The sequence below is a fragment of the Syngnathus floridae genome, chromosome 20 (assembly GCF_059516105.1).
Source record: "Syngnathus floridae isolate MCC-2025c chromosome 20, RoL_Sflo_1.0, whole genome shotgun sequence".
In the NCBI taxonomy this organism is placed as follows: Eukaryota; Metazoa; Chordata; class Actinopteri; order Syngnathiformes; family Syngnathidae; genus Syngnathus; species Syngnathus floridae.
The window spans coordinates 3995136-4021298 of record NC_142432.1 but is presented as its reverse complement, the minus strand read 5'-3'; the positions used below and the strand labels follow the sequence as shown (position 1 = coordinate 4021298).

Here is a 26163-nt window from a genome sequence, read left to right as displayed (position 1 = left end):
AGGCTACACGGGTGGTCGGCCTAAAGAAGGTTGTTAAAAGTCTATGGCATCGCCCTGTGACCTTGCACAGCAACGAGTGGCAAAAACAGCTGTCGGCTGCATGCACAACACCGTGCCACGGGATGCACCCCCACCCCGGCATCCTCAGGGTGCCATCTCATAACCTAAGGTTATGCAACAAAAAAATAGACATTAACATATCCACTTTGGAATTTTTTTTTTCTTGAGCAATTTGGGTTTGTCATATTTAAAGCATTTTGTAATTTGTTATTGCAAAAATAAAAAATCCCCTTTTGCCCCACTTCATGACAGAAATAAGAGTGACATCACTAGAGCACTCACTGACTGATGCACCCCCCCCCGAAAATATGAAGAAAACATTTGCGAGGATCATTATGTCATTGTATTAGGTCATTTGCTCTTACATAATTCAGTCCAAATACAACACTGTCATGTGTTTTTCCTATTATGATGCTTGTTTAAAGATGTCCAAAAACCCAAAAAATACACAGATGAAATGCCGTTTTTTTTTCCATGGCTGCCATAGAGGATAGAATAATAAAATTGTATTTTTAACTCTTGAAAAATCTATTATCGACATCCACCATACTATTGATTGTGTTCTACGTTACAATATACAGTCCACCGATTGATGACAATGAAAATATTTCCATTGTGAACCTCAAACAAACCTGTCAATCAAGTGAGCATTTTGAAATATATACAATAGTAAATATGTGAAATAGTTTAAACAATATAAGTGGCAACCTATGTTCTTTTATAAAGATCAGAGTAATTCACAATTGCCTTGCCATGTTTACCATTTTAAAGTCTCAGTAGCATCCTCCAGTGTTCACCCAAGGAACTACATCCTATTAAAGGCGCTTCTTCCTTTGTGTCTTTGAGGTGTCCTTGAGTCATTAAAAAAAAAGTTCCTTTCCAGGGATGTCAAGAGTCTTTAGCTTTTTGGCTGCTTTTTATTTTTCAGGGATTCTAACAAGCCCTTGATCCGCTCGCTAGCCGGCTCCCTTCTCTTCTTCTTGCGACTTTTGACCCCCGCAATCTGCGACGGCAGTAGAAGGGTCGCTAGTCCCCAGGGTGTGAGGCTCCTGCCCCCTTTGGGTGTCATTGAGTCGCTTTGCTGGAGCAGCCAGGCGCTCTCCTGGCACAAAGCCACAAATCGTTCGAGTTGCGTGCCGTTGACGTTCTTGCTGACGTTCAGGGCCGTTTCGAACGGGTTCTGGATGTGGAGCGGGGCCGCCTCGGGCTTGTTCTGCTCTTTGCCCTGGAGACAGGGAGGGAGGGAAGGTTGCATGTGCTATATGTAACGGTTCATCTATCTCGTTGGTCATGCTTTTTGCACCCTTGCGCCGGTATCTGGGGCATATGGGGGCCAAATGGACCAACTCTCCCCAGGATAGCAAGAAAAAAGAGAAATGTGGATATGGCCTTGGAGGACACTTTTGAGATACAGAAGGAAAAACTTCACATGATGTATAGAAAACTGATTCGAACGTGGACTGAGCGCCCCATCAAACAAATCATCCGTGTGAGGTTAGCGGGAAGTCAGACAGGCAAAGGCATTTGTCAAAGAAGTGGAGCCAACCAGAAAATTGTGGCACAGTAAAGCTGATTTACAGCTGGTCCTCCAGCAGCGAAAACCAAACGGCTCAGGTCATGGCCGCCTTTTACCTGGAAAGCTTCCTCAGTTGTGTCAAAAGTCATGCATGACACTAATGGGACCTAATGAGATCATAAATGAATGACCCAGGACAAGACAGGAGCAAATACGTGGTGATCATTTTTCATATCATGTCGATTGGAAACAGATTCTCAAAGCTTCAATTGCAAAAAGCACCAAAAAGGTTTGCCACAGATATTTAAAGCAGGCGAGAAAAGAAACCAGGAAGTGTTTGATGGAATGGCTGAAGCTTGAGTGACATATTTTGATGGCTAGCTTGCACGACTTTATCATTTTACCTGCCCGCTTTTTTCGTATTGTGTTTTTGTTGTTGTGTATGAATTAGCATTGATAACAGCAAGCGGCTTGTTTACCAATGGTGATTGACGACACTCCAAAAAGGCGGCAGTTGCCGTAGTGTGACCCCGTTGACAGACGAGGCCGTACATCAATGCCAGTAAAAACACAACCTCCTCGCTCGAGGTAAATAATGCTTTGCAGCCTGATGGAGTTCCTAAATTTGATCTGGGCTCAAGGGCATTGGATCTCACGGGCCCAGCATCAATCAGACGAGACAAGGGCGGCTGTCATTTGCGTGGGCTGACAGCCTCCGTGCGAGCGGGCTGCCTTCGCTATCAACAGATCTGCTGATAGAACCAAGCACCCAGGAGGGAATGAAGGGATGCCGAGTGGAGATTTCTGATTTGCGATAGATGCCAAACTGATAGCAAAAAACAACTCATCCGATACTATGCTTGGTAAGATTTTTCATTTGGAAATGATAATTTCTTTCTACATACCTTTCTGATATTTATGGACTTCTTACTGAATCCAAAGGTGGCATAGAACTCAAAGAATCCACAAAGCAGTTCCTCTATGATAAAGAAAAGCAAAATCACGTTAGTATCCACAAAATCTGGCCTTTGTGCTTACGTGCTCACCGAGTGTTTCCGTGTTGTTCCGGAGTCGGATCCTGTCGAAGTCGCTGACAAACGTGCAGTCGTTTCCCTCGATCACGCACTTGTCGGCGGGACCTTGTGGAATGAAAGCGAGGACACGAGGTAAATGGCGGTCGTCGAACAGCGCTTATAAATAAGGCACGTATGGAGGGCGTTGTTTGTGAGGAAAAGGAGAAAACAAAAATATAAGGGCATGGATCATGTCCCTTTTGGAGTGCGTGGTGATGCCCTTGTTAGCAGTCACCTTGGGCTGATGCTGAGTCTGTGTGTGTTCAAGCAAGTGCATCCAGAGGAGGCGGGGTCATCGACCTGACCAGAGTGATGGGCCTTTTATTGTCCTCTAAGCACTCTGTGTGATAGAAACTCCTCTGAACGGGGTAAAGGCAGTGAAGCAGGTGGTAGCGGTGTTGGCCACCGAGGGGGGGCGGCGGGGGGGGCTGTGGGGTTTTTGGTCTGATTGCTTTTGGAGGGCAATTATCAAGCGGCCAAGGTGAAAGTGAGGGAGAGTTATGATGGTTTAGTTGGGTTGCGGCGATATGCTATGGTGGCGCTTTGCTAGATTAGCAAACGATAATCACGGTAAATTAATATGCGGCCAAGAAAGTTGTACTTTCATCAGCTGTAGCTAATCGTAATGACAATGTTGCATAATATTCCGCTGAGCAAATTCATCTGGAATTGACAGTTTAGACAAATTCTTTGTTGTCGCTGCATGAATTATTCTGATGTCTTAAAAATCTGTCGTGGCTTTTGTTGCACCTGCGAGTTCCTGTAGGTGGTCCAGCGTGGGGATGACAGGCGGGCTTCTCCCCTGCAGGAAGAACAGCACCATGACGGTGAGAGAGAAGTTGGTGATCCAGGCGCCGGGGATGCTGCTTGTCAGTCCATGTGCTCGGGCCCAACATCGCACGGTGAACACCAGGTGACGCACTCGGGGGTCCAGATGGCCATAAAGGTAAAGCAGCTCTGAGCTCTTCATCGCCACCCTGTGGACAACAGGCGGGCTTGTATTACTGTTTGATTTCATGCAAACATTCACTGCAAGCTTTCAAATGTGAGTGAGGTTAACAAATCCCGCAGTAATGTGCCATAAATAAGTAAAAGAGTCTCTAACACTAATTTCAAAACATGTTATATTCGTTTGCAAGTGTCACTAGAAATGGAATCCTAAATCACCGCTAGAGGGCAGTCTTTTCTACGTCACCATAACTCAATGGGTTCTGCCTTGCGGCCACATTTTTTTTTCTTCCTGTTGAGACATTCACTTGCTCAAGCATAGTCACCACAGAACAAACAGGAAATTGTAATGACCAAAAGATATAAGCAAGAGTCGAGAGAAATCCCCCACAACCTTAAAGCCACCCACAAGACAAATCTCGCAACGATTTCCTTCGAAACTTCACAGAGGTTTACTCTGTAGTTGTTTGTGTGGGCATTATGCATGTGTCACTTTAAGAGTGGGCTGTCAACAACGTCAAAAATGAAACGGAAAGTGTAGTTTCGGTTACACAATCACTGGACTAATATCGCCAACGCCTAACTTGATTTCAGGGGTTTTCTATTATGTCAACTGTGGCTGACATTTTGAGACCTCAAGTATGAATGTGAATGTTGGAAACTATGGGAGAAGAGGATGAACCTGTTGTTGGCGGTGAGGTCACACTGAAAACCAGACGGCTGGTGGGCAAAACGGACCAGGGGGCATCGGGCGTTCAGAATCTTCTGCACACCCACGCAGCCGGGCCCAAACTGGTCCACGCATTCACCGATGACAGACAGGATGCTCTGCGTGGCGCTGCGCTCTGAATTGGTTCTCTTCATCTGGTACTCCAAGGTCAAACCGGATTTGGGCTACACGATGATAGAGAAATCAATAAAAAATGCTGATAAAATGAAGGTAGTATTAAGAGTCTACTTCTCCTTACTATTTTTAAATTCCTTCCACTGATGTCATCTAGGTCCAGAAACATGTCCAGATCGCAGCCCAGCTTTCCAAAGCCATTCACTGATGATCCAAATGGTTTGATGGTGCATTCTGGAAAATAAGCAGCGGCGATGTCTTTGAGCAGAGAGCAGACGAGGAAACGCAGTCGGGTGTTCTCCTCAGTTAGCTGATAAGCTTCAGTCAAAGAAAATATTTGTTGGTCTATCTGAGGGGAAAGGGAGAAATAGAAATATTTTAGTTGGATTTACGTTACAGATATTACAAAAGGAAACACGTAAATGGAGATGTACTAACACTCTCTTCTTGAGAAAGTTTCTGAATGAGCTCATTAATGGGAATGGTGGTTTGTGGGTGGTTCTTTTTACTGGGCTGCTGGTTGGTGACTTCCGTCAGACCCCTCAGTGTCATTAGTCTTGATTTATAAGGAACCACAGATTCATGGTTGTTAGTGGGGATGCTGGCCTCATCGAGTAACGAGGAAACACTGTCTTGAGAAGCAAACTCTACCACTGCATGCATGCCCTGGAAAAGAATCACAAAACAATCAAGGTTAGATCTCAGTTTGCAAAAATACAGCAAAGGTGAAGGATTTTACTCACATAGCTTTCATAAGTGAAGTAATTTTTAATTTCACCATGCAACGCTAAAAAATTGAGGATCTTTTTCTCATTGACTTTTTGAGGGCAGTTGATGAGAACAGATCTTTCTGCCTGTTCTTGTCTTTGGGCTTGGACAGCATAAAACGAGAGACGTCCATCCTTCTCACCTGTTGAGAACAGAAGAATTCATATACTATTTTTTTACCAAAATATATTCCCATGTTTGCTCTATCTCTAATAAATCTCTATTTATTCCTACAATAACAATAACTACTTTGGCTACTTTTATTTTGAAAGGGGTAAAGGTATATTCTATTACATATCAGCATACATAGTCACAGTTGCATTCACAAAATGCTTTTATAGAAGTGACATTATAACACGACGACATAATAAACACATGTTTCACTAGTGACTCATTTATGACAATATCAACACTTAACAGGTACAACAAAATATTTGTAATACTGTCCTGATAAGGCTGACTTATCAGCTTGATTGAACGTAAATTTTACTGACTGGTTTCGTCCTTTGTTGGTACGTCGGTATGGGCTGGAACAGCTGTAGTTCCGACACTTCTGTGAAAGAAGTTGTCCGCCTTTCGGAGACATTTCGCGAGGTTGATTCTTCCACACATATGTAACCCGTGAACTGCTATGGAGGACGCCATTGTTGTTGAGGCAGGGCGCATGCGCTGTTTTCCGGGTTGCCCTTCCTACGGCAAGCGAGAAATGTCAAAAATAAATGCGAAAATCGCAACATTAAAAACATATTTTTTATTATTTATAACTACTTCATATTGGATAATCAATTGAAGATTGTGTGTGGTTGAAGCGTTCAATCGTAGTATAATACAGTAAAATAATAATACGACAGGTTTATCATAAATAATACATATAATGTTTACTTTCTAACTAACTAGGTGCTTGACGCGTTTGTTTTGGTTAGTTACTATTACAAAAAGCATGGGTTAAAAAAAAAAAGCTTATTTTTTGGGTCAGATGCAAATAGTGAAAACGAAACACAAAGCATGCCCGTCTGACGTTTAGACTGAAAAACATGCGCAACATTTCCACTGGGTAGTTCCTCTTCTAGATCAGCAGATTGGAAAACATCAGCCAGTCTCTTAGGTGGACGCAACTGACGCACTTATGGAAAGAAGTCGCTCTTGATATCAACGGTAATGACACTTTTATTCAATTAATTCAATTTACAATATATGTTATTTATTAATGTAGTTAGTCACTTAAACGTTATAATCAATTTGTTGACATTTATACATGTAAATATCAGTGATTTTTCATGTATTTGTATTTTGGCTGTCGCAAATAAAAGTCATCTAGTTGTTTGAGACACGCTGCTTCCCGGTTACTGTCGAGGTGCGCATTTATCCAAATATATCATTTAAATATATTTATTTGTGTCCTTTACATTTCGGTGCTCTTTCAGGGAGTTGCACTTGAGGAAAAAAAACATTCACTATTACACTAACACGTGTGAGAATATGATTTTAGTTATCAACGGATTTACGGTATTCTACACAGATTGTTGTTTTTTTATGTTACAGTGAGTGGGACAAATCCATGCAAACAAAAATGGAGTCCAGTTATGATAACCACATAGAACTGCTATTGGCACATATGAATATTGAGGACATCATCAACGCTGCAGAGACGCTCTACCAACTTGACAAAGAAGAAGAGGAGGAAGGTGGCTTATTGTCAGAAGCTGAAAGTTTGTCCCCTGTTGAAATGGATGGGAATGAGGAGATTGGAAAGTTTGTGAGTCGGGAGTCGCAGGAGGACTACAGTGATGGGGATGGAAGTGTCCAGCACGGGACAGTGTCAGACCTTCTGTCCTTTGTCAATCTTCTCTCCAACATGCAAGCAGCAGCACTGCAGCACCTGACTGAGGAGATGGGCGTCCTACTAAATAAAGTCAGTTTATCTCGATATCATCTTAACTGCCTCAGCTAAATATGCATTCCATTAAAAAATATCTACTTTATTTACAGAATGATATGGTTGTAAAGAATGGACGTTATAAGATCAACAAGGATGTGCTCCTGTTTCCCTGGCAACTGTCCTACAAAAACCGTGGCTCTGACCTCATACCCGAGGGTTCCTTTGGGAAAGTTCACTTGGCTCAGGACATCACAACCCGGAAAAGAATGGCTTGTAAACTGGTACGTCCTGCTGGGAAGAATGTGGAATTTTTTTTCAACATGTCAACATGTTTTTGCTGTCTCTGAAAGCAAAAGAGGAACAAAGTTATTTGAAAAACAGCCAATACCGCAAAATGAGCAGTGGAAATAGTTACACAAGTTAACTGAGCTTTTGTGACACAGCATCAGAATAATTGTTGAACTTTTAGATTTAGTACTCGTGCACATGTATATTCATTCACCTCACGAGGAAAAAATGTACAACCCGGGCTTTCCTCGTTAGATATGGTTGCTGATTTTGTGCGCACACACAGCCGATACTGACGCGACTGCTTACTGGCACTAATATTTACTTTGGCAATAATTTCCTGGCCATCAACTCATAATGTTAGGCAATATCGTGTCTTTATGATTCAGTGATTGACCAGCTGTCTAGTAAACAATATGAGGCCTCGTGCTTTATGTACTTACTCAAAAAAATAATATAAAAAATGTATACACACAGAAAACTATTTTAAAAAGTGGCAGTGTTCTTTGCTGATTATACAAAGTGAAGCAAAAAACAAAATATATTCTTGCTAATGAATTAAAGAGTATCACCACATTGTTTTTGAAAGATTCCCATGGAGAACTTTCGAGGGGCCGAAATCGAGTTCCAGGCCCGCTTCTGCCATGAAAACATCGCCCAACTCTACGGGGCAGTGCTGTGGGAGCAGAACGTGCATCTCTTCATGGAGGCCGGCGAGGGCGGCTCGGTTCTCGAGATGATAGACAGCTGTGGGCCAATGAGGGAGTTTGAGATTATTTGGGTGACCAAGCATATCCTTCGGGCTCTGGAGTATCTGCACTCGCATAACGTCATCCATCACGACATCAAACGTAAGAGAAAAAAATGACCTGTTGACAGTTTAAAAGAGGTTTAGTTCTAAATATAAATTCTGATTTATGTTGATACAGAAGGTTTCAAAATATGCATTTATTATGTTTTCTCTCTTTAGCCAGTAACATTGTCCTGATGTCAGACAAAGCTGTCCTGGTAGACTTTGGCCTGACCGTGCAAATGACAGAGGACGTCTACATTCCAAGAGATCTGAGAGGAACCGAGGTAAAAAAACAAAAACAAAGGCCGAGTTTACATTCTGTTAGACAACAGAAAAGATCCAGTTCTCCTCGTAGCTTTCTTAGTGGAAAGTCCCAAAGCACGCTCCTGGTAAAAAAAAAAAATGAATCAGCAATGCTCACAGACACATTTTTTAGCTCAAGCCAAAATTACACAGCAGACTGGAATTTCCAGCACAGAGACAAGCTACTACTGTTTACTTGCCATGCCCGATCACGTTGACGCACCACTTTAGTCACTTTTTTTTTGTGTGTGTTCATGCAGCTTTATTCTGGTGTCCTTCAAATGTAACTTTTATTTTATTCAGATGTACATGAGTCCAGAGCTGGTTTTGTGTCGTGGACATGATACCAAAACAGATATCTACAGCCTGGGATCAACAATCATTCACATGCAGACTGGCAACCCCCCCTGGGTTCAAAGATATCCACGCACGGCCTATCCATCATACCTCTACATTGTATGTATTTATTTTTATTTTTTTTTAGATATTCATGCCTCAAGGAATATCCTAATGTCACCATATGTGACATATTTGCCCACATCTGTTTTCCATTCCACATGGTTAGTTTCAAAGAAACTGATCTGATCTTTTGAATGTGACTCAGTTACTCACTTCCTCTCGAAACTGTTGACAGAAAATACGGAAGCAGTGTGATTCAGTGAAACGACGGTTAATCATCTCACCTCGCTTTTCAGTCGGTTTAACAAGTTGTAACTAACAGCATCACTCGGAAAACAAAATCTGGGTCACTGCTTTGTAGTTGTTTTTGCAAGCCTTGACTGATGACTTCATTTCTTGCTCTCTTAGATCCACAAGCAAGCACCCCCCCTGGAGGACATAGCAGACAACTGTAGCCTGACCATGCGCTCGTTCCTGGAACGGGCTCTGGAGAAGAACCCGACTCTTAGGAGCTCGGCATCGGACCTGCTGAAGGATGAAGCCATCAACCCGCCCAAAGAGGACCAGCCTCGATGCTGGAGTCTCGACTCAGCTCTGGAGGAGGCCAACCATGCCATGTTGTGCCAGCAAAACCAGCAAGACGACACCACACAAGGTACTTTAAATGGTATCACGTAGTAGTGATTCGATAAATATCACCGGCTGTTATTAAAAGCCCATTTTTTACTACCGTAATTTTCAGACTATAAGCCGCATCGGACTATAAGCTGCACCAGCTAAAACTTGTAATTCAGGGTTCAAAATTTGCAAAAAAGTCACGGATTATAGTCAGAAATTTACGGTAATTATTTTCTGCTTATATATATTAATTCAAGTTTTCCTTACAGACTCTTCACTCTATGCTGAAGGCTCTAGCCCCCCGAAAAGGAACGGATCCTTGTACCTCGACCTTGGAGCCTTGTCTGGTTATTGCCCACTGATGACTGGGCCACCTACTTCAGAATATAGCTAACATTTGTTTATATATGTGGGTGACCTTTGTTTTAGGCCACCTAATAATATACAAAAAATCTTCTGTAATTGTTCGGTTTCATTGATGCGGACCAGCGCTTTTTGTCAGAGGCTACTGCTAGAAGGGACACGGCTCACTGATGACCTGTGTACAAGACACCCGATGACTAATTAGCTAATCCTTCGAGATGGAGATGTCTTGTGTGACTCACTGCACTGCAGGACAGTATTTGGATGAGACACATTTATAACGATGTGCATGAATTGTTGTTGTCATTTAGTAAGTTGTAATTTTAATGGCTTGTCTTGAAATGTTTTTGCCCTATAGTCTCTCTGTAGTATTTTTTTTCCAAGTATGTGCACACTCTGGAGTCATGACTCATTTAGTTCTTCATGGACTTCCTCAATTTAATTCCTGTGGAATATAAATAGCAATCTTGTGATGCCCATTTTGTGTATTGTACATCCTGTGAGATGACCGATTCTGTTTTTTTTAAATAAATTGAAGTATTCAGCATGTTTCGCTTTCATTCCTTAAAATTTATGCATCTGTACAGACGCGACACGATGAACCAAAATCTCATGACAACATCATGACGTTTAATAAATGCATTGTTACACTATTACCGTTAGATGGCGCTCAAGTCAAATGCATTTCTGCGTTCAACCACTTGGCGTTGCCGCAGCAATATTTTCAATACAAGTTTGAAAATATTAATTGTCTGTATCCAGAAATATAATTCTGGAGCAGAGCAGTGCCAACTAAAACTGTGTACAATAATACTTCATTTTCAAATTGGCCTTATAATAAAACTGTAGATTTGAATATTCTACTCTATTATATGCAGTCATGGGACATAACTGTCAGATTTATTATGAAAATCATAAGAGGATCTTAATATTCTCTTACATTTATCTTGACAATTTATAACCAAGCACCTGTTGTTAAAGGAGAAGCGTGCGCGCATAAACAGACAGACACGCGCATACTCGGTCAAGATAACGTCACTAGTAAAAGGGGGAGGCAAGCAAGTCGCTCAAGTAAAACTCCAACAAGGAGAACCAGACCGGCACATACGAATAGCGTCGCTTCCTGTGGACTATGTTTTTTGTTTTGTTTTGGGTCTTATTCAAATATAACTAACCCCATTGGACCGTCTTTTTGCGTTTGGACCCTCACCAGAAGGAATGTTTCAGGATTCTGCATCGGGTTCGTATGCATGTATAATAAATCTAAAGTAGTTCATCAAAAAACGCAAAGTATTATTTTGCAAATGCAACATAATTACTGTTTTTTGTTTGCGCTTTGCACGCAAGAGAAATTCCACCGCTACTACTATTTGTTTTATTGACGGTATAGTGCGTAAAATTGTTTTAACCCCATTTACGCACGGACGAGCAATGTTTTAAAAACAGATAATGCATTTTATTTGAATATCCCTCATCGTTCATCCCCGAAAAGTGACAAAACCTTTTGCGGTACAAAAAAAACCGCAACACTGAGGCATTTAACTTTGCGTTGTTTACAAGCGGTGCGTCTTTTGTCAACGCGTCAGCAAATCTAAACACCGCATAAAAGTAAGCTTGCACAATTTGAAGAGTTCAAACAAATAAAGCAGATTCTCTAAAACGTGTTCAGATTTGTTTGGCGGTGTTGTCAGAGACTATTTAAATGGTATGACTGTAAATATTTGTATTTAGTATATCAGAAACACGACTGACAGCATTTTTGTCACAGCTCTTGAACTTTTGAGCTCGCATAAGCAGCACTTGTGCTCTATTCCAGTTAATGTTCTTGTTGTTGATAAAAACAATTAGACACCATGCAGGTTTTGTTTTTGTTATTATAATGAGACAATATTGTTGACTATTGTAACACTCGCCTCTTGTTTTGCAGCACCCTTCATTCTTAAGGCAGGTCTGTGTTCGGATTGAGACCTGAGTAGCCTTAAAGGCCACAGGGCCAGGAAAGCATGCTTGCCGCCATGCTGGGTCATAGTACCGGCGGAGGATCCGGAGGTGGCGGTGGTAGCAGCGGAGGAGGAAGCAAACTCTCTCAGACCATGTCTCAATTTTCCAGCTCCAGCTTGAACACTGTCACTTCCAACTCCTCTATGTCGGATAAAGTCTCCAAGGGTCGCCCAATGCACTCGCCCAACCTGGAAAGCCTCACCTCAGACCCAAACTACATCCTGCAGTTGGTCACGGATGTACGCAAATTTGCTGATGTCATGCTCCAATTCAGAGGAGTTTATTCCTCCGGAGGTACGTTTGGGAATTTTGTCTTTAATATGACCTTTTTTTGTGGCCTTGGTTGCTGGGACACCTAACTTTCCTTATCTCTCTTTTAGTTGCAGGTTATTGCTCTCTTAGTGGCAAACAACACAATGAAATGTGCTGCTGACCAAGCACAGTGAATAAAGGATCATGTGACTAACGCATTTTTCCACGCAGAAAAAAAATACTTTCACTTGATGTCCATTTAAATATTATGCTGTATCAATCCTCTCACCGTCAAGGAAACATTAGTCAAACAAAATATAACTAGATTAGCTGACAAACGTGACAAACCCTTTTAGCTCAACTCAAAGAAACCGGTTCATGATTGTTTTATGCTTCATAATATGATTACGGCAAAGTATGGGTGGGGGTTCCCAAAATCTAATCTGCAATGCTACAAGAAAGAAAATAATGTCATAAAATGATTTTCAATGCACTGTCAAAATGAATTAATCTTTCAGACTCCAAAAGTTGATTGCATAAGCCAACATGTTCAGTAAACAGCACAGTTATGCGGATGCGATCACTATAGTAGATTCCAACATGTGACTTGAGTCTCCCCATTAGGGCTTGTTTTAGTTAAATACAGGAAAAGACCAATTTGAGAGCCTGATTCGGAAGTTGAAAACAAAACCCTCCACTTTTGAGGAAAGCCGTAAATAGTCCAATTTGCCTGAAAAAAAAACAACAACTCTCAAAGGTTCTTATTGTTTCTTCCTCGACATATCCTAGGTGTCATTGTTTCGGTTTAGCATGGATACTTGGAGTCACTGACTTGGATTGTGATTAGAAGTGATTTAAACCCTTCTTTAATTTATGACCGTATTGTCCGCATCTGCATCACCAAAGTTCAAACCTTTCATTGCTGTGGTCACTCACTGAAAGTGACTAAAACAACCCCCCTCGCCCTTTGGGTCTCCTTTGCAGCTAAATTCGCAGTCAATGACGTCACCCATCGTCCCTGGCGGCATCCCCGCACTCCAAAGCGGCCGTGTTTTTTTTTCACAAATGGCTACTTTCCCAAGTCTGGAATAACTGGCCTGTAGGAACCATCCCCATGGGGTTTCCTCAGCCGAGTCTTCCAAATTAGATTTATTTTGACTGGTCGTACTTCCTTAGATGGTTCTTACTGCCGTGGCCAATGACGCACACACACACACGTCTTCAGAAGTTGTTTACGTGATTCAACTAGTGTCAGGTCAACGTCGTAGAATTGCCCACCGTCAGATATTTACAATCTTTTGTTGGGTTGTGACCTCGTCGACTGCGCACTTGTGAAGGGCATGTCAGTAATTGGAGGGGATTATTATTTAGAGGTTAGTCCCCATTAGGGTCACAGAGGACATCATGAGACCATATGAGCTATGGGGGTGGTCTCTCTGGCCCTTTTGTATTATGAATAGACACTCCAAAGCACTCCATCATATTAGAGAAGCAAACATTTGGCCCTGGCTTAACCAAACGAGATTTTATTTTCAAATCAGTGCAGGAGGAGAGTTTTCAGGGTGTGTTGTCTCGCACGCTGCTTGATTTAATAACAGGTGTGTCATCGGTGTTTGCGCTGCCAAGCGGAATGAATTTTCGTGTCAGCCGCACAAGCATAAAAAGTGAACGAGTCAGCGTCGACAATGGAAAGTTGATAGCTGGGTGTTGTTACCGAGTAGGAAGTACAGAGAAATCCTGCCAATGACACGGCAACTTTGGAATACCGTGAAAAAGACATACAGGACGGATGAGTGTTCTTTTAAAATGAGTAAAGTCGGTATTTGTCAGTGTACAGTATGTGCATGACTCACCCTGCCCCTATGTCAACTCAACTATTTGCTCTGAGTCACGAGGAATCTTTAGCTAATCATTATCTATGCGAAAAGCTTACCTCAGGTGTTGCGTAATACCAAGGTACACACATAAAGGCGACAAGGTGAATAATAGCTTTTAATTGTCTGGAATAGTTTTTGGGTTAGTCTTGATTTGGTTATATGGTGCTGGGAAACTCTAAGGTTGGTGCTCAGGGAAAGTCTAAAAATATTTTCAGTGATTTGGATGCCAAATTAGCCCTACTTGGAGATTTTACCAACCATTCCAGACTTTCTTTAAAGGCTCTAACTCTCTCGTGTGTTTAGACAGTCGATCCCGCTGGGTTTTGTGGGATCGGCTGTAAAGTACTACAAGCAAGCTTCTTGCTTCCAAAAAAGTTCCTTTTATGGTTCTTCTAATGTGTGTGTATTTAAAGCCAGTGTAAATCATCCAAAATGTACTTTCGAATGTGGACCAGAACAAAAAAATACTATGCCTACAGATCGAGATACTTTTTATTTCCTTGGATGCTTCTCAGATAGTGCTAACTAAGCTGCCTAAAGGATTTATGACATTACCTTAATTGCTTCTTGCTCTTATATTTCGGATGCTATGCTTGAATGGGATTTTTGGAGGGTGGGGGGATTAATGTCTAAGGTTTTCTTAATCTGTCTTTTTAAACATGTCACAATATATGAAGCGCCACAGGGTTAATTCAACTCACAACTGCTTCAAGATGGAGAATACTTCAAGTCAAATTTGACTTCGATTCTTTGAGACTTTCAAGTTCACAAAGCCCATTGAGCCACCATCAGGATGACAGTAAATCCAAATAGCCTCCCTTTGTGTTGCCATTCGCTCTCTTATATCCATTGACAGGTGCACTAAAAAAAGGAGCCGTCTTCTCTTCCTGGCCCGTTGATGTTCCTTTGCGTACAATACACATTGTGGAGAACAAGCTTTTAGCGCTAAAGCTTGAGCAGTTTGGCTGCCAGATCAAGGTTGCACGGGGGGGGGATCGGTGTTTTTCTTAAAGAAAGCAGAGAGCATAGTTGGAATGCCAGCTTTTAGAGAGGGGGGGGGGTATCAAAGTGTTATCTTTGGGTCTTGGTTAGTTGTGACATTTTTAGTGATTTCTCCACCCTCCCTGTCCTCTTGCATGTGTTTTGAACCATAAATAATACATTACTTATGATTTGCGATGCATAATTGAGCACAGTGAATGGAATGTTGCCAGGTCATACGAATTCCGTCCTTCTTTATGTGCTTGACTCCTATAATAATATAATCCAGACAATATTTAGCTGGATACGTTCATCTGCGGTGTAAACATTTCAACGGAAAATCAGCAGATTTTGGAATGTTCTACGATTATGGTGTCATTTTGATGGTGACAATGTTTTCATTATGGCTCCCTCCTGCCCCCTTGCTGCATCCCCACGACCCAAACAAGAGGCTGGAATGTTGTGTTTCCATGACGCTAATGAAGTAAAAGCCTGGCAATGTGTTTCTGGCAGCCTTACGAGGAGCTCCTGATCCGCGGCCTCCTTCTCATCAGGCTCAAGGTCTGATCCCTCCATAGCTTTCATTCAGCAGGCCTTATTATGCACTGGAATGTCTCTCACTCCTTCTCTGGTCGCGGGGATGTGCCGCGCAAGGGGTAAAGTTGGGACAAATCCCCAAAGGCTGAGAACGAGCCCAAATAATACACAACCCCCTTCTCCTTTCATATTTTCCCTCCCTCCCATACCGGCCGCGACTCCTCCCCTGTCATTCCTTACCATCCTCCCACCACGCACAAAGACTGACACACTCACACACCCCGATCATCCTTTCCTTCCAAACCTAAAAGGCCGGCGTCGCAATTTACTGTTTCATAAACGCTTCGTGCGGTCAAGTCCATGAGATGACCTAACCCCCTGTTTGCTAGCGACCCCAGGGACAATACTGATTTTTTTTACTCCTTGGTTTTCCCTGTGGACTGTGGACAGAAAGATCTTCCCAGAACCTCTCTTTAAACTTTACGTGCTCTCTTAAAACCGAGACTACAGCTGCCGAGTCTAAATTTGTGTTTGTCAGATACAGTATGCCTTAAACAGAGTCTTCCTGGTGGGAACAAGTTGGGTATGCTTTGTGGTTCTCACTTTTTGGGGTTAAATAATCAGTCTTTTTTACTAGGGGTGTCTTGCTGTGCCATAATGTCTTGCTAATTAGCCTCAATTTAAGATGGCCCATGGGACTATTAAAGGAAGCCCTTCTATCTTGTGGGGCATTCAAGCTTTAGGGTTGTCTGTAATAAAACCTTTCAGTTTATGCCTTCTATAGTAAGGAATTAATTCAATGAATGGGTCATAAAGCCTGGAGCAGGAGGATTTGAGATATGCTGTTTATTTGACCCATCAAAAAAGATAATGAGTGGGGATTTTAAATAACTAAGGGTTGAAGCAACTTGTTAGAAACTTTGAAACTTTGTCCCGCACACGTGCGTATATCCAGCCAAGAACATATAAATATTTGAATTGCAACATCGGACTTTTTGGGGATGCCAAAATCCACCAAAACCCGTTTTTTTGGTGACTTTAATCTAAGCATGCTAGTTGGGCAGTTAAAACAAAAAGGAAAGAAGCTTTTGTCATTAAAATCTACCAGTTTCTCAGCAGCTGAAGAAGCTGTGCATGACATGTGATGAAGATGAATGAAAATGGTTGCTATGGGGAAGGAGTATCTAAAGGTCCTGCGGTGAAGCTTTTGGCCAGAGCAAATCATTGGCTGCAAGCAGTTCGTTTTTTTTCCATTTGAAATTTGAAGTGGCTGGTTTTAGGAGTCATGCCAGCTTCTTTTTTTTTTTTTTTTTTTAAGGTTTTGTAGTGAACTTAGAACACAGGAATATCTGCTTGGAAAGTTATTATTATTTTTTTTTATTTTTATTATTATTATTATTATTATTATTGTATTGCCTGTGAAGTGAAATGAAAATGTCTTCTAAATTTTTTCCGTCCAAACTGGAATGATTTCAAAATATTTTGTCTTTGATGCCACAGCACCTTCTTTTGTTTTGTATTTTTGTTGTTGTTGTTTTTGTAAAACCGGGTTACCTTCTACCGGGAACTTGCGCCGTACTGTTTAGCTGGCTTGATTTTTTGGATCACCCCAGCAAGCATTGTCAATATGTCCATGCAAAACCCAGCTGCATTAGCCCCGCTGTTTGTCCCACTCCCAAAAAAGAGCTAATGAATAAAAGGAAAAATGGGCGACAGCTAAAGTCTTTCTGATCCCCTTCTCCATGAAGAGGTAATCCAGGGGGGTGATCATCAGCGCCAATGTGGCTTTGGCTGTCACTGGTTTTGTCTGAGGGGTAAAAGTGGACAGTAAGCAAAGCACCCATTATTGCGCAACACCGATGTTGTTAGCTTTTATTATTTTCAAAATTATCAACAAACTACATTTGTCTTTGATACAAACATCCGCTTTGTTCTCTTTGCTCGCTCACTTTGAGTCAGAACATCAATTCCCACCCTTATCACAGTCTGTGTTTTTCACTTTCTCACCTCATCATTTCTGTTTAAAAAGGAGCTTCTGATTAACCGACTTGCAAACTTCCAATTGTAGTAAGGTCGCAATAGGTCATGGGTCTTTATGCACTTGGCTCTCAGGTACGACTTCTCTATGTAGGTTACACAGCCGACCGAGTGCAATCCCAATGCCAGCCTTGCTTTATGGCCTTGTTGCCTAGACAGACCATTGAGTGCTTTAGTGTCGAGCGCAACTGCTGTGAATGGATGGTCGTCGTCTGACATGGCTACCATGGCCACCCTTTAAAGCAGCAAAGGCGGAATGTAATCTAGTGATCCTGTTGGCAGAATGGTTCCACTATTTGTAATGGGAGATTTGTAATTCTCTTGGCGCTTGATCGACTTTTCCGAGTGGGGAGGGCCTGGGCTGATATTCAAATAAGGCCAATTTTTGTTTTTAATAGTCGGTAGCATCATAAAGGTTGTTAAAATCAAATTTTGTGATTTCACAGAGAACCAAGCCTGCCTCCACAAGGCAGTCCATGATCGTCTAAGGGAGATGCTGGCGGTCCTTTCGAATCTCATCAGCAAACACCGCAGCCTCAACTCACTTGATATCCTGAGTTCAGCTGGGACGCTCATCAGTACAGTGAAAGGTAGAAAATGTTTGCAAAACAAAAATGGGAAAAGTCAGCTAGGCATAACCGTTTTCGCTGCTCTTGTTTCTCCATGCCACAATTTTGGTTAACATGAAAGCAGTTGTTATTCCATAATCAAAGCTCTTGTAAGAGATTTTTTAATTTTTTTTTATTTCACACAAATGCTTTGAAAGCGTCAGCTTGGAGCACAAGATGGTCCCCGGACCAATATAATATAATAATATAATATAATATAATATAATATGTGAAGAAATTGACAATAAAGCAGACTTTGACATTGATAAAGCGTTTCGGAATAATGGACGGCTTTAGGCACGAGACAATCCTTATTCTGTTCTTCATTCTCTTCGAAATAATTTAGTAAAAGGATCTTAATTCTTAAAATGGCCAACACCCTGGCAGGCCCAACCGTTTGGCGTATTATTTATAAAATTGCTATACAAACAAGGCGGCCTTTCATATGTGTTGATGGTAAAAATACTAGCCCGAGTTTTGTGTTGTGCTTTTCCATTGAAACAATACCATTTTTTCTCAATGATGTAACTTCCGCATTTGGACCACTGGTTGGGGCCTGTGTGAGCGCTGGCATTGTATTCCAACAAGGCTCAGGATGTCCTGTTGAGGGGTTAGGGGTTGGACACAAGCAGAGGCCATGTAAGCACATAAGTGAGTTAGTTGCATGCTTTGAACGGTGATAACGCCGCCGCCGTGTTCCCAGGACCTTACGGATCATTGTCCATTAAGTCAGATCAATCTAACTTTCCCTTTGGATTTCTTTTTTTTTTTTTAAATCCTGAACTCAATTTTGCCTGATTGAGGATAATATGACCAAAGAATTTTATTTCAGTGATAAAATTGCCTGTTGAATAGGACCGAGTTTGGAAATACTTTGCAGGTAGGTATTCTTAGCTTTTTTTTTAAAAGTGCAGGTGTCTTTGACAAATCGTTGATACTAAACTGTTTTTGTGTGAAGTATAGTATTGAGGAAGTGCCTATTGTTCCAACTTACTAATTGAAGAAACCTCAGAAAATAAAAGTAGTACCTTGAGTTCTTTGAAATCTTCATTGTTCCAACGTAAAGAAAGACGTTTCCTCAACAGCACTGATTTACCGAGTCTATTTTTTCTCTGCACAGTCCAGAACAGGAAGGTAATTGTGAAGACTGATTACAAGCATTTTTACATTGGTGCTTTTCTTTCCCCTATTCTGTCTTCAGTCATCACCGTGTTTTGACTCGAAGCAGGAAACTACTGGATTTGCCGATTACGGCCCGTTTATATACACTTGGAATCTTTGCTTATCCTTTCAGAACATACAAGGTTGTTTTGGATAATTGTGGTGGACTTGACAATTCTATATTATGCATATTGAACCCGTGCAGGATGTCACCAATGTACTGAACTGATATTAGGACAGGAAGCTTGACTTCAACTCATCTCCATTTGATAGGAGTCAATTTGGAAGAGGTGAACGAAGAGAACAAGAAGAATCTTTTGAGAGACATCGACATTGCAACCGAGCAATTGGCATTCACCGTTGGCAATGTGTAGGTATCACGATAAGCGACTTTTCGGCATCAAAATGTATTCTGAATTTGATTTTTTTTTCTCTCCAGAGTGTCTGAGTTCCTTATGGGAGATGTAGAGAATGGATCAGTGTTAGGGCTCCCCCTAACTCAGACGGGCAGGGTAAGCGGTGTGCAGAATAATAACTTGGTCTAAAACATTGTTCCTTTATCTTGTTGTTGTGGTTTTTTTCATTTGCTTTCAGTCTTTTGACAACCTGCCTGTGGAATCTGGAGGATCCGGCTCTGAGAAAGATGATCCGCCAGGTAAGATAGTCTGCTCCCTTTGACAGAATGTATTTTGATTTTGCACTCTAACAATTGGGCGGAAAAAGTGGGGGGAGGGGGAAGTATTTTTATTGGTCAAACTAATTTGTACATATCATTTGAATATAAATATCTTCAAATGGTACAAATACAAAGTCCAACTTTTTACAATCTTCCTCGTGCAGTTCCTGTGATTGTAACAGGCCCAGCATTTCGGGGCGAAGAAGTGGATCGGACGCTCCAGCAGCAGGACAACGGGGTGGAGTCAGCACTACGCTACTCCAAGGCCTGGTCCAAATACACCAAAGAAGTGCTGGGGTGGGTGGAGAAACGTCTTAATATGGGTGAGTCAAGGTTTGCATGGGTCGTATCGGGTGTTTTATGTTGCCGTAGCGACCTTTCATGTGTATTAAGTAGCAAGATAAGTCATAAGTTGCAAGATAGTCATGTATTAAGAGGTTAAGGAAATAACGTTTTTTTTCTAATAACCAGAGGAGCACATGTTGGACTTTTTGTTTTTTAATTGGAAGAGAAATTTGATGGAAATTTCCAGGGATATTTTTTTTCACCTGAGCTAGTCTCGCATGTTCAAAGCTGAGAATCCAGTGTGTGAACTGGTATTCTGCTCGATGGTTAATGAATGGTTTCACTGTCTTCCTTAGTCATTCCCACAGTCAGGATGGTGACACAGGGCCTTCTGTAAATTGGCACAATGTGTTATCAGGACAAAATGTTTATTGAACACATCCTCTGTGGCTAATGGTTTATTCGATAATGACTCAAGGACATTGCTTGACTTTATGTAAAGTCAGTGTCTTTGTTGGCTTTCCTGTTTTTCTATTCAAAACGTTTTTATAATTAAATCAGAGGGATTTATTTATATTGTTACCAGATATGGAGTTGGCAAAGAGCTACAACAAAATGGCTGAATCTGCAAACGCCCTTGCAAGTCATCAGGTGATTTAAGAATTTGATGTTTATATTTAGACGCGCTGTGATTTTAGTTTTGTTTTATAAACTTGTCTGTTCTTTCTGCTCAAGCAATTCATGCCGTTCCGTGACATCTACATGGCAGCTTTCAAAAATGATATTGAATACAGCAAACTTGTACTTAACACCACAGCAGTGCTCCAAAGCAACAAATTTATGCAGGTAATTTTACAAACCAAATATTAGCTGGATAATAAACACAACAATACTAACATTGTATCTGCTGCTTTTTTCTTCTTTTTTTAAATCAAGCCGCTAATAACCCGAAAAAATGAATTGGACAAACTACGCAAAGAAATGAAGGAGCGGTGGCAGAGAGAGCTAAAAAAAATGGTAATTATTCTATATTGTTAAAGAATTTACAGGAACAGTAATTAAGGTGAGATTTTAATCATTTTAATTTTTTTTGTATTACAAGCACGAGGCGGAGAGCGCTCTGAAAAAGGCACGGATGCTGCAGGATCAGCGTCAAGAAGAGTACGAAAAGGCTAAAGTTTCTACCAGCCGCTTGGAGGGCGAGCAGATCGGAGGAGTGGGAGGAGCAACGGCTGCTAAACAACTAGAAAAGCGCCGGAGGTTGGAAGATGACGCCCTCCAGAAGGTACTGCAGCATTTAAATCCCCTGATATCATTTACCGAATTGATAATCCTTCCATTTTTTTTTTTTGTTACAGGCTGAGGAGGCAAGGGTACACTCCAAAGCGTGTCAAATTGATGTTGAGGACAAAAAAGCCGGTCTAGCCAAAACCAAGAACGACATCATCACTCAGCTCCGAAAGATGGTTTTCCAATGCGATCTCACTCTCAAAGCTGTACGTCGAAATATCTCAGTCGTGAGTGGAATCTGATCCGATGAACACCTAACAGAATGAAATTGTCTCTTCAAGGTCACGGTCAATTGGTTCCACCTCCAGCAGGCTCAGGTGGTATCACTTCCCGTCAACCACCAGAGTCTTTGTGAAAATGCCAAACTGTATGAGCCCGGGCTTCGCTATGTTGAGTTCGTCCGGAATTTGTCCCCTGAGTCGCAATATCTGGATTCAGCTTTTTCATCAAGCACAGGGTGAGACATGGTCTAAGATTCCGGACCATTTCTAGTATTACCGTCTTTTTCGGACTCAGGACAGATGTTCTTGCTCCTCTGGCAGATTTCCTCTCACCCAGCACATACAAAGTGGCAGTCACTCATCCTTCAGTAACTTGTCACAAGGATCCTTGACATCGGACCTCCTCGATGAGGACGGGTCCACCCGACAAGCCAAGATTGCAGAGCGCCGCGCTAACAATAACACTGACCTCCAAGGTATTTCAAATCCTGCAGAAATAGTTTCATTAAGTTAGTCATCATAATGAGTCAGTGTTTTACTACCGTGGGTAAACTGACGTCAGATGACTCATTTTTCTTTTTATACGCAGCACTTCGGATTCGTTCGTGCAATTCAAGTCAAGGAGGAGGAACGTGTAGCGACTCGGAAAGTGTAGGAGGGAGCAGCGAGTCCCGATCCATGGACTCGCCCACTGCCAGCCCAGGTGAAGCATTTCATTGGCACCACCAGAAGGATGGAAATTTTGTTTAGACTGCACAAATGTGGATTTAACTTGGTGTCTATTCAGGAGACTTCAAGAGGAGATTACCCAGATCTCCCTCGACTGGCACCATGTCATCTGCTGATGACCTGGATGAACCCAACTCTCCTTCTGATAATGGTATGCCAAGCAAAACAATCTCAAATGCTGAGTTTGCTTTTTTTGTACTCAATTATACATCGCATTCATTTCAGGTCTAAGCGATCTTTTAAACGAAGTCGCCAGCTCTCCACGTTTTTTTCGAAACACACAAATGTCCAAAGCTGCTCAAACGCACAAGTTGAGAAAACTCCGAGCGCTCTCCAAATGTCGAGAGTGTGATGGGCTGGTGGTGTTTCAAGGAGCAGAGTGTGAAGAGGTAAATTGTTTTCTTCTTTCTTTTCCACTTTTGGAATCTCGAGTTAACATTTCTACGTGGGGCCAGTGTTCGTTAGCTTGCCATAAGAAGTGCCTGGAGACCTTGGCCATTCAGTGTGGCCATAAGAAGCTTCAGAGGAAGCTTCACCTCTTTGGCGTCGACTTCATGCAGATTGCAAAAAACAGCCACGATGGCATCCCCTTCATCATACGCAAATGCACGTCGGAAATCGAGACCAGAGCTCTCGATATGAAGGTATCTACAGAAAAAACATTTATTAGATAATCAGTTTTGTTTTTTTTCAAAATTCTTTGGATCTTAATGGCAAATATTTTGGACTGCAAAAGGGTATCTACCGTCTGAACGGCGCCAAATCACGCGTGGAAAAACTGTGTCAAGCGTTTGAGAATGGCAAGGACTTGGTTGAGTTGTCCGACCATTACCCCCACGACATCAGCAATGTTCTCAAACTCTACCTTAGACAGGTAAGCTTATGTTTCACACTTAACATAAAATTTCTCCTTTTGTTTGACCTTGATGATCTTCAGCTTCCAGAACCACTCATCCTCTTCCGCTACTACAACGAGCTTATCGGTTTGGCCAAAGAAAGCCAAAGAGGAATTGCGGAAGATTTGGAGGCATTTCGCCTCAGCTCCTCTCCAGTCACGCCAGCTCAGGTCGGCGTGGAGCTCAACCGAATCCTCTTCAAACTCAAGGACATCCTGAGGCAGCTGCCGTCTGCTCACTACAAGACATTGCAGTTTCTCATCCAACATCTCCACCGGTAGGTTGCTCCTATCTAAAAGATCAAAACATTTAAAGACTAACAAGCCTTTTTTTTTCAGGGTGACAGAACAAGCTGAAGAAAATAAAATGCCCGCAAGAAACCTAGGGATCGTCTTTGGGCCAACGCTCATCAAGCCGAGGCAGGCCGATGCCGACATGTCTCTTTCCTCGGTGGTGGATTACCCCTATCAGGCGCTCATCGTCGAGCTCCTCGTCAGACACTACCACATGATCTTCGACACCCCGCTCAGTCCTCTTTCAAGCAACTCGCCCAAAGAGGTTTGCTCTCAATCCTCACTAGACCTCATCCATCCTGACTTGGGAAATGAGCAGCTTCTTAGCAGGCACTCAAAGTCTGTGGGTGACATCCAGGAGGTAAAGCAGGACTTCGCAATTAATATTATGGTTGGACCATAAACTTGGTTTACTGATGTTGTGAATCATCTGCTACCAATTACAGTTGAGCTCCAAGAATTTGAAGAGACATTCCTCCACTCCTCCATATCACTTGTCGCCCGAGTATAAGGACCCAGTTCTGCTCCTTGCAGGTGACCATGAAGATAAAGAATTTGAACCTGGTCAGTATGAAAGAATTGTGCGTCAAGAGCATTTTTATATTGATTTGATAAAATATTCATTTTTTTAAAGGTGATGAAGTGGATTCAGCGGTCTGCAATGGGGTCATTGAGGGGGCAAAATTCTGCGAGCGAAGTCTCAACCGCTCTCCACACGTCACACATACGACTCGGGTGAATCTCCGATCGCACCGTAACAAGTTCTCCTCCCGGCCAGTCAGCATGCCGGTAGAACGCAGTCGTAGTCAAGATGACGAGAATCCCACCTGGACGAGCTTGCATGAAGAAGATAGAAAAGGAGGCATCCAGTCTATCCAAGAGGTGGATGAAAGTGAGACGAGAGGCGGAGCACGCAACGGGAGCACCTTTAGTAACAACCATACCTTACGTAGGACTTGGGCCGATCAATATAAGCACCGTGATGTTGCGTCAAAAACTACCAAAAATATTTCCAGTCCAGAAAGCTCATCAGAAGATGCAAGCTTGCCTCTGGAAAATTCCAAGAGCCAGCCCAATGGACCTTACAGCACATCATTGAGAGCCGGCAGGATATTAAGACGGGAGGAAAACGTGACCAAGTACAACATAGTCTCAACGGGTTACCGACCTTCCAGAACCCTCCAACCACCACCTGGAACTTTCTATAAGCCTCCATCAGGGAGTCGAACGAAATCACTCCATACGTTAGCTAACAGCGCTGACAACGAAGAGGACGAGGACGACGAGTTGGAGATTGAGGTTTCTGTGGACGAGCCTCTTGAGAAGGACGCAGAGGCAGAGCAGGCCACCGCCTCCTCGTCCCACAGTCCAAATCTAGAAGACGGGGGTCTAAACCAGACCAGACCGTTATACCAGAGAATGAGATCCAGGCAACTTCCAGAGGTTGAACATCGAGAAGCTCATTTTGTGTGATATCTCCAGCCACCGGATGTCAAGATGTCTGAGACACAATAAAAGACAAACTTGGTGGTTCTGAGTGGACAAGGAAAACGAATTTCCCAAAAAGCAAAGAGAACGCACTTAAAAGGGTGTACATTTTTAGAAATTGTATTTTTCTGCCATCACTACACTGACACCAGATTGGACTATTTATAATTCTTCTTAAACTGTGCAATTGCATTTTATGTGAATATTTGTAGTGTTCTTCCAGACTCATTGTCTGTCTGTCTGTTTATATACCAACAAGTATATTTGACAAGTTACAGAAGATCATGTCGCCATAACACTGAAAAGAACAAAAATGGTTCACTTGATCACTACAGGAATCTTTTTCTGTTCGTTTATACTGTTACACAGAGAAAAAAAAAGTTTTGTTAACATTTTTCTGTCAAGCATTAAACACATACTTGCTCTGTGCGGCTAATGATATGAACATTATTTTATTTTAGTTGAACATGTGACCCTGAGAATCGTCGAGGAAACAAAAATAGGTCTAACTAAGCCTCATATATTTTTTTTTGTAACAGGATTCAGTTGTTTAAATATTTTTTTTATTATGGTGACTTTCGAGCTTGGTGGAATGATCAAATGATTTAATGTAAAAAAAAAAAAAGACAGGTACATTCGAACAAGCATATTTTGTAAGTTATTAAAATGTCTCGCAACTTTCAACCATGGTTTTCTTTTTTTTTTCTTTAACCCAAAACATGAACTCAGTTCACCCACTAAACGTGAAATGTTCGGACATCATTACACGCTTCCCCGTGTTTTTTCTTTTCTTTTGTTGCTAAGTGCAGGTAAAAAAAAAAACAGCCAATAAAACAAGTCTGTGATTAATCTTGCCAAGGCACTGCATGTTCTAAAGAACTAATTAAAACAATTAAGACATAAAAAGAAAGGGATGATACTTAACATCATTTTAATAATAGCCTCTCAAATCATACAAAGAGTCCAACAAAACTTCCCA

The 26163-nt window shown here is 41.9% G+C and overlaps 3 protein-coding genes and 1 long non-coding RNA gene across 6 annotated transcripts; 2 read left to right on the top strand and 2 right to left on the bottom strand.

Annotated features, from left to right (window-relative positions):
- Window positions 1-380: 380 nt before the first annotated feature.
- On the bottom strand, window positions 381-5914 carry mtpap (mitochondrial poly(A) polymerase). The gene is made up of 9 exons (XM_088362935.1): window positions 5704-5914; window positions 5185-5351; window positions 4880-5107; window positions 4566-4790; window positions 4280-4491; window positions 3400-3626; window positions 2623-2715; window positions 2482-2555; window positions 381-1285 (listed from the first exon to the last, which is right to left on the bottom strand). The coding sequence occupies exons 1-9, from the start codon at window positions 5873-5875 to the stop codon at window positions 959-961; spliced, it is 1725 nt and encodes a 574-aa protein (XP_088219061.1). The 5' UTR covers window positions 5876-5914; the 3' UTR covers window positions 381-958.
- A 283-nt stretch (window positions 5915-6197) lies between these two features.
- map3k8 (mitogen-activated protein kinase kinase kinase 8) lies at window positions 6198-10399 on the top strand. Its single transcript, XM_088362937.1, has 8 exons — window positions 6198-6364; window positions 6752-7121; window positions 7199-7369; window positions 7966-8227; window positions 8347-8453; window positions 8776-8928; window positions 9280-9526; window positions 9759-10399. The coding sequence occupies exons 2-8, from the start codon at window positions 6768-6770 to the stop codon at window positions 9881-9883; spliced, it is 1419 nt and encodes a 472-aa protein (XP_088219063.1). The 5' UTR covers window positions 6198-6364; window positions 6752-6767; the 3' UTR covers window positions 9884-10399.
- LOC148380845 (uncharacterized) lies at window positions 6359-12593 on the bottom strand. The gene is made up of 3 exons (XR_015854573.1): window positions 11766-12593; window positions 7949-8555; window positions 6359-7431 (listed from the first exon to the last, which is right to left on the bottom strand). It is a non-coding gene; the product is annotated as an uncharacterized LOC148380845 (long non-coding RNA).
- On the top strand, window positions 10868-25620 carry arhgap29a (Rho GTPase activating protein 29a). Of its 3 annotated transcripts, XM_088362932.1 has the most exons (23): window positions 10868-11092; window positions 11780-12147; window positions 17984-18127; window positions 19580-19676; window positions 19746-19818; window positions 19901-19961; window positions 20147-20305; window positions 20854-20918; window positions 21003-21113; window positions 21204-21284; window positions 21370-21552; window positions 21626-21763; window positions 21839-22014; window positions 22100-22254; window positions 22368-22481; window positions 22566-22658; window positions 22733-22896; window positions 22963-23151; window positions 23244-23381; window positions 23445-23680; window positions 23742-24057; window positions 24143-24260; window positions 24331-25620. In XM_088362932.1, the coding sequence occupies exons 2-23, from the start codon at window positions 11856-11858 to the stop codon at window positions 25167-25169; spliced, it is 3942 nt and encodes a 1313-aa protein (XP_088219058.1). In that variant the 5' UTR covers window positions 10868-11092; window positions 11780-11855; the 3' UTR covers window positions 25170-25620. The 3 variants fall into 3 exon arrangements, with proteins under 3 accessions (XP_088219058.1, XP_088219059.1, XP_088219060.1); XM_088362933.1 differs by lacking the exons at window positions 10868-11092; window positions 11780-12147 and adding an exon at window positions 17465-17612; XM_088362934.1 differs by lacking the exons at window positions 10868-11092; window positions 11780-12147; window positions 17984-18127 and adding an exon at window positions 18416-19025.
- Window positions 25621-26163: the final 543 nt, after the last annotated feature.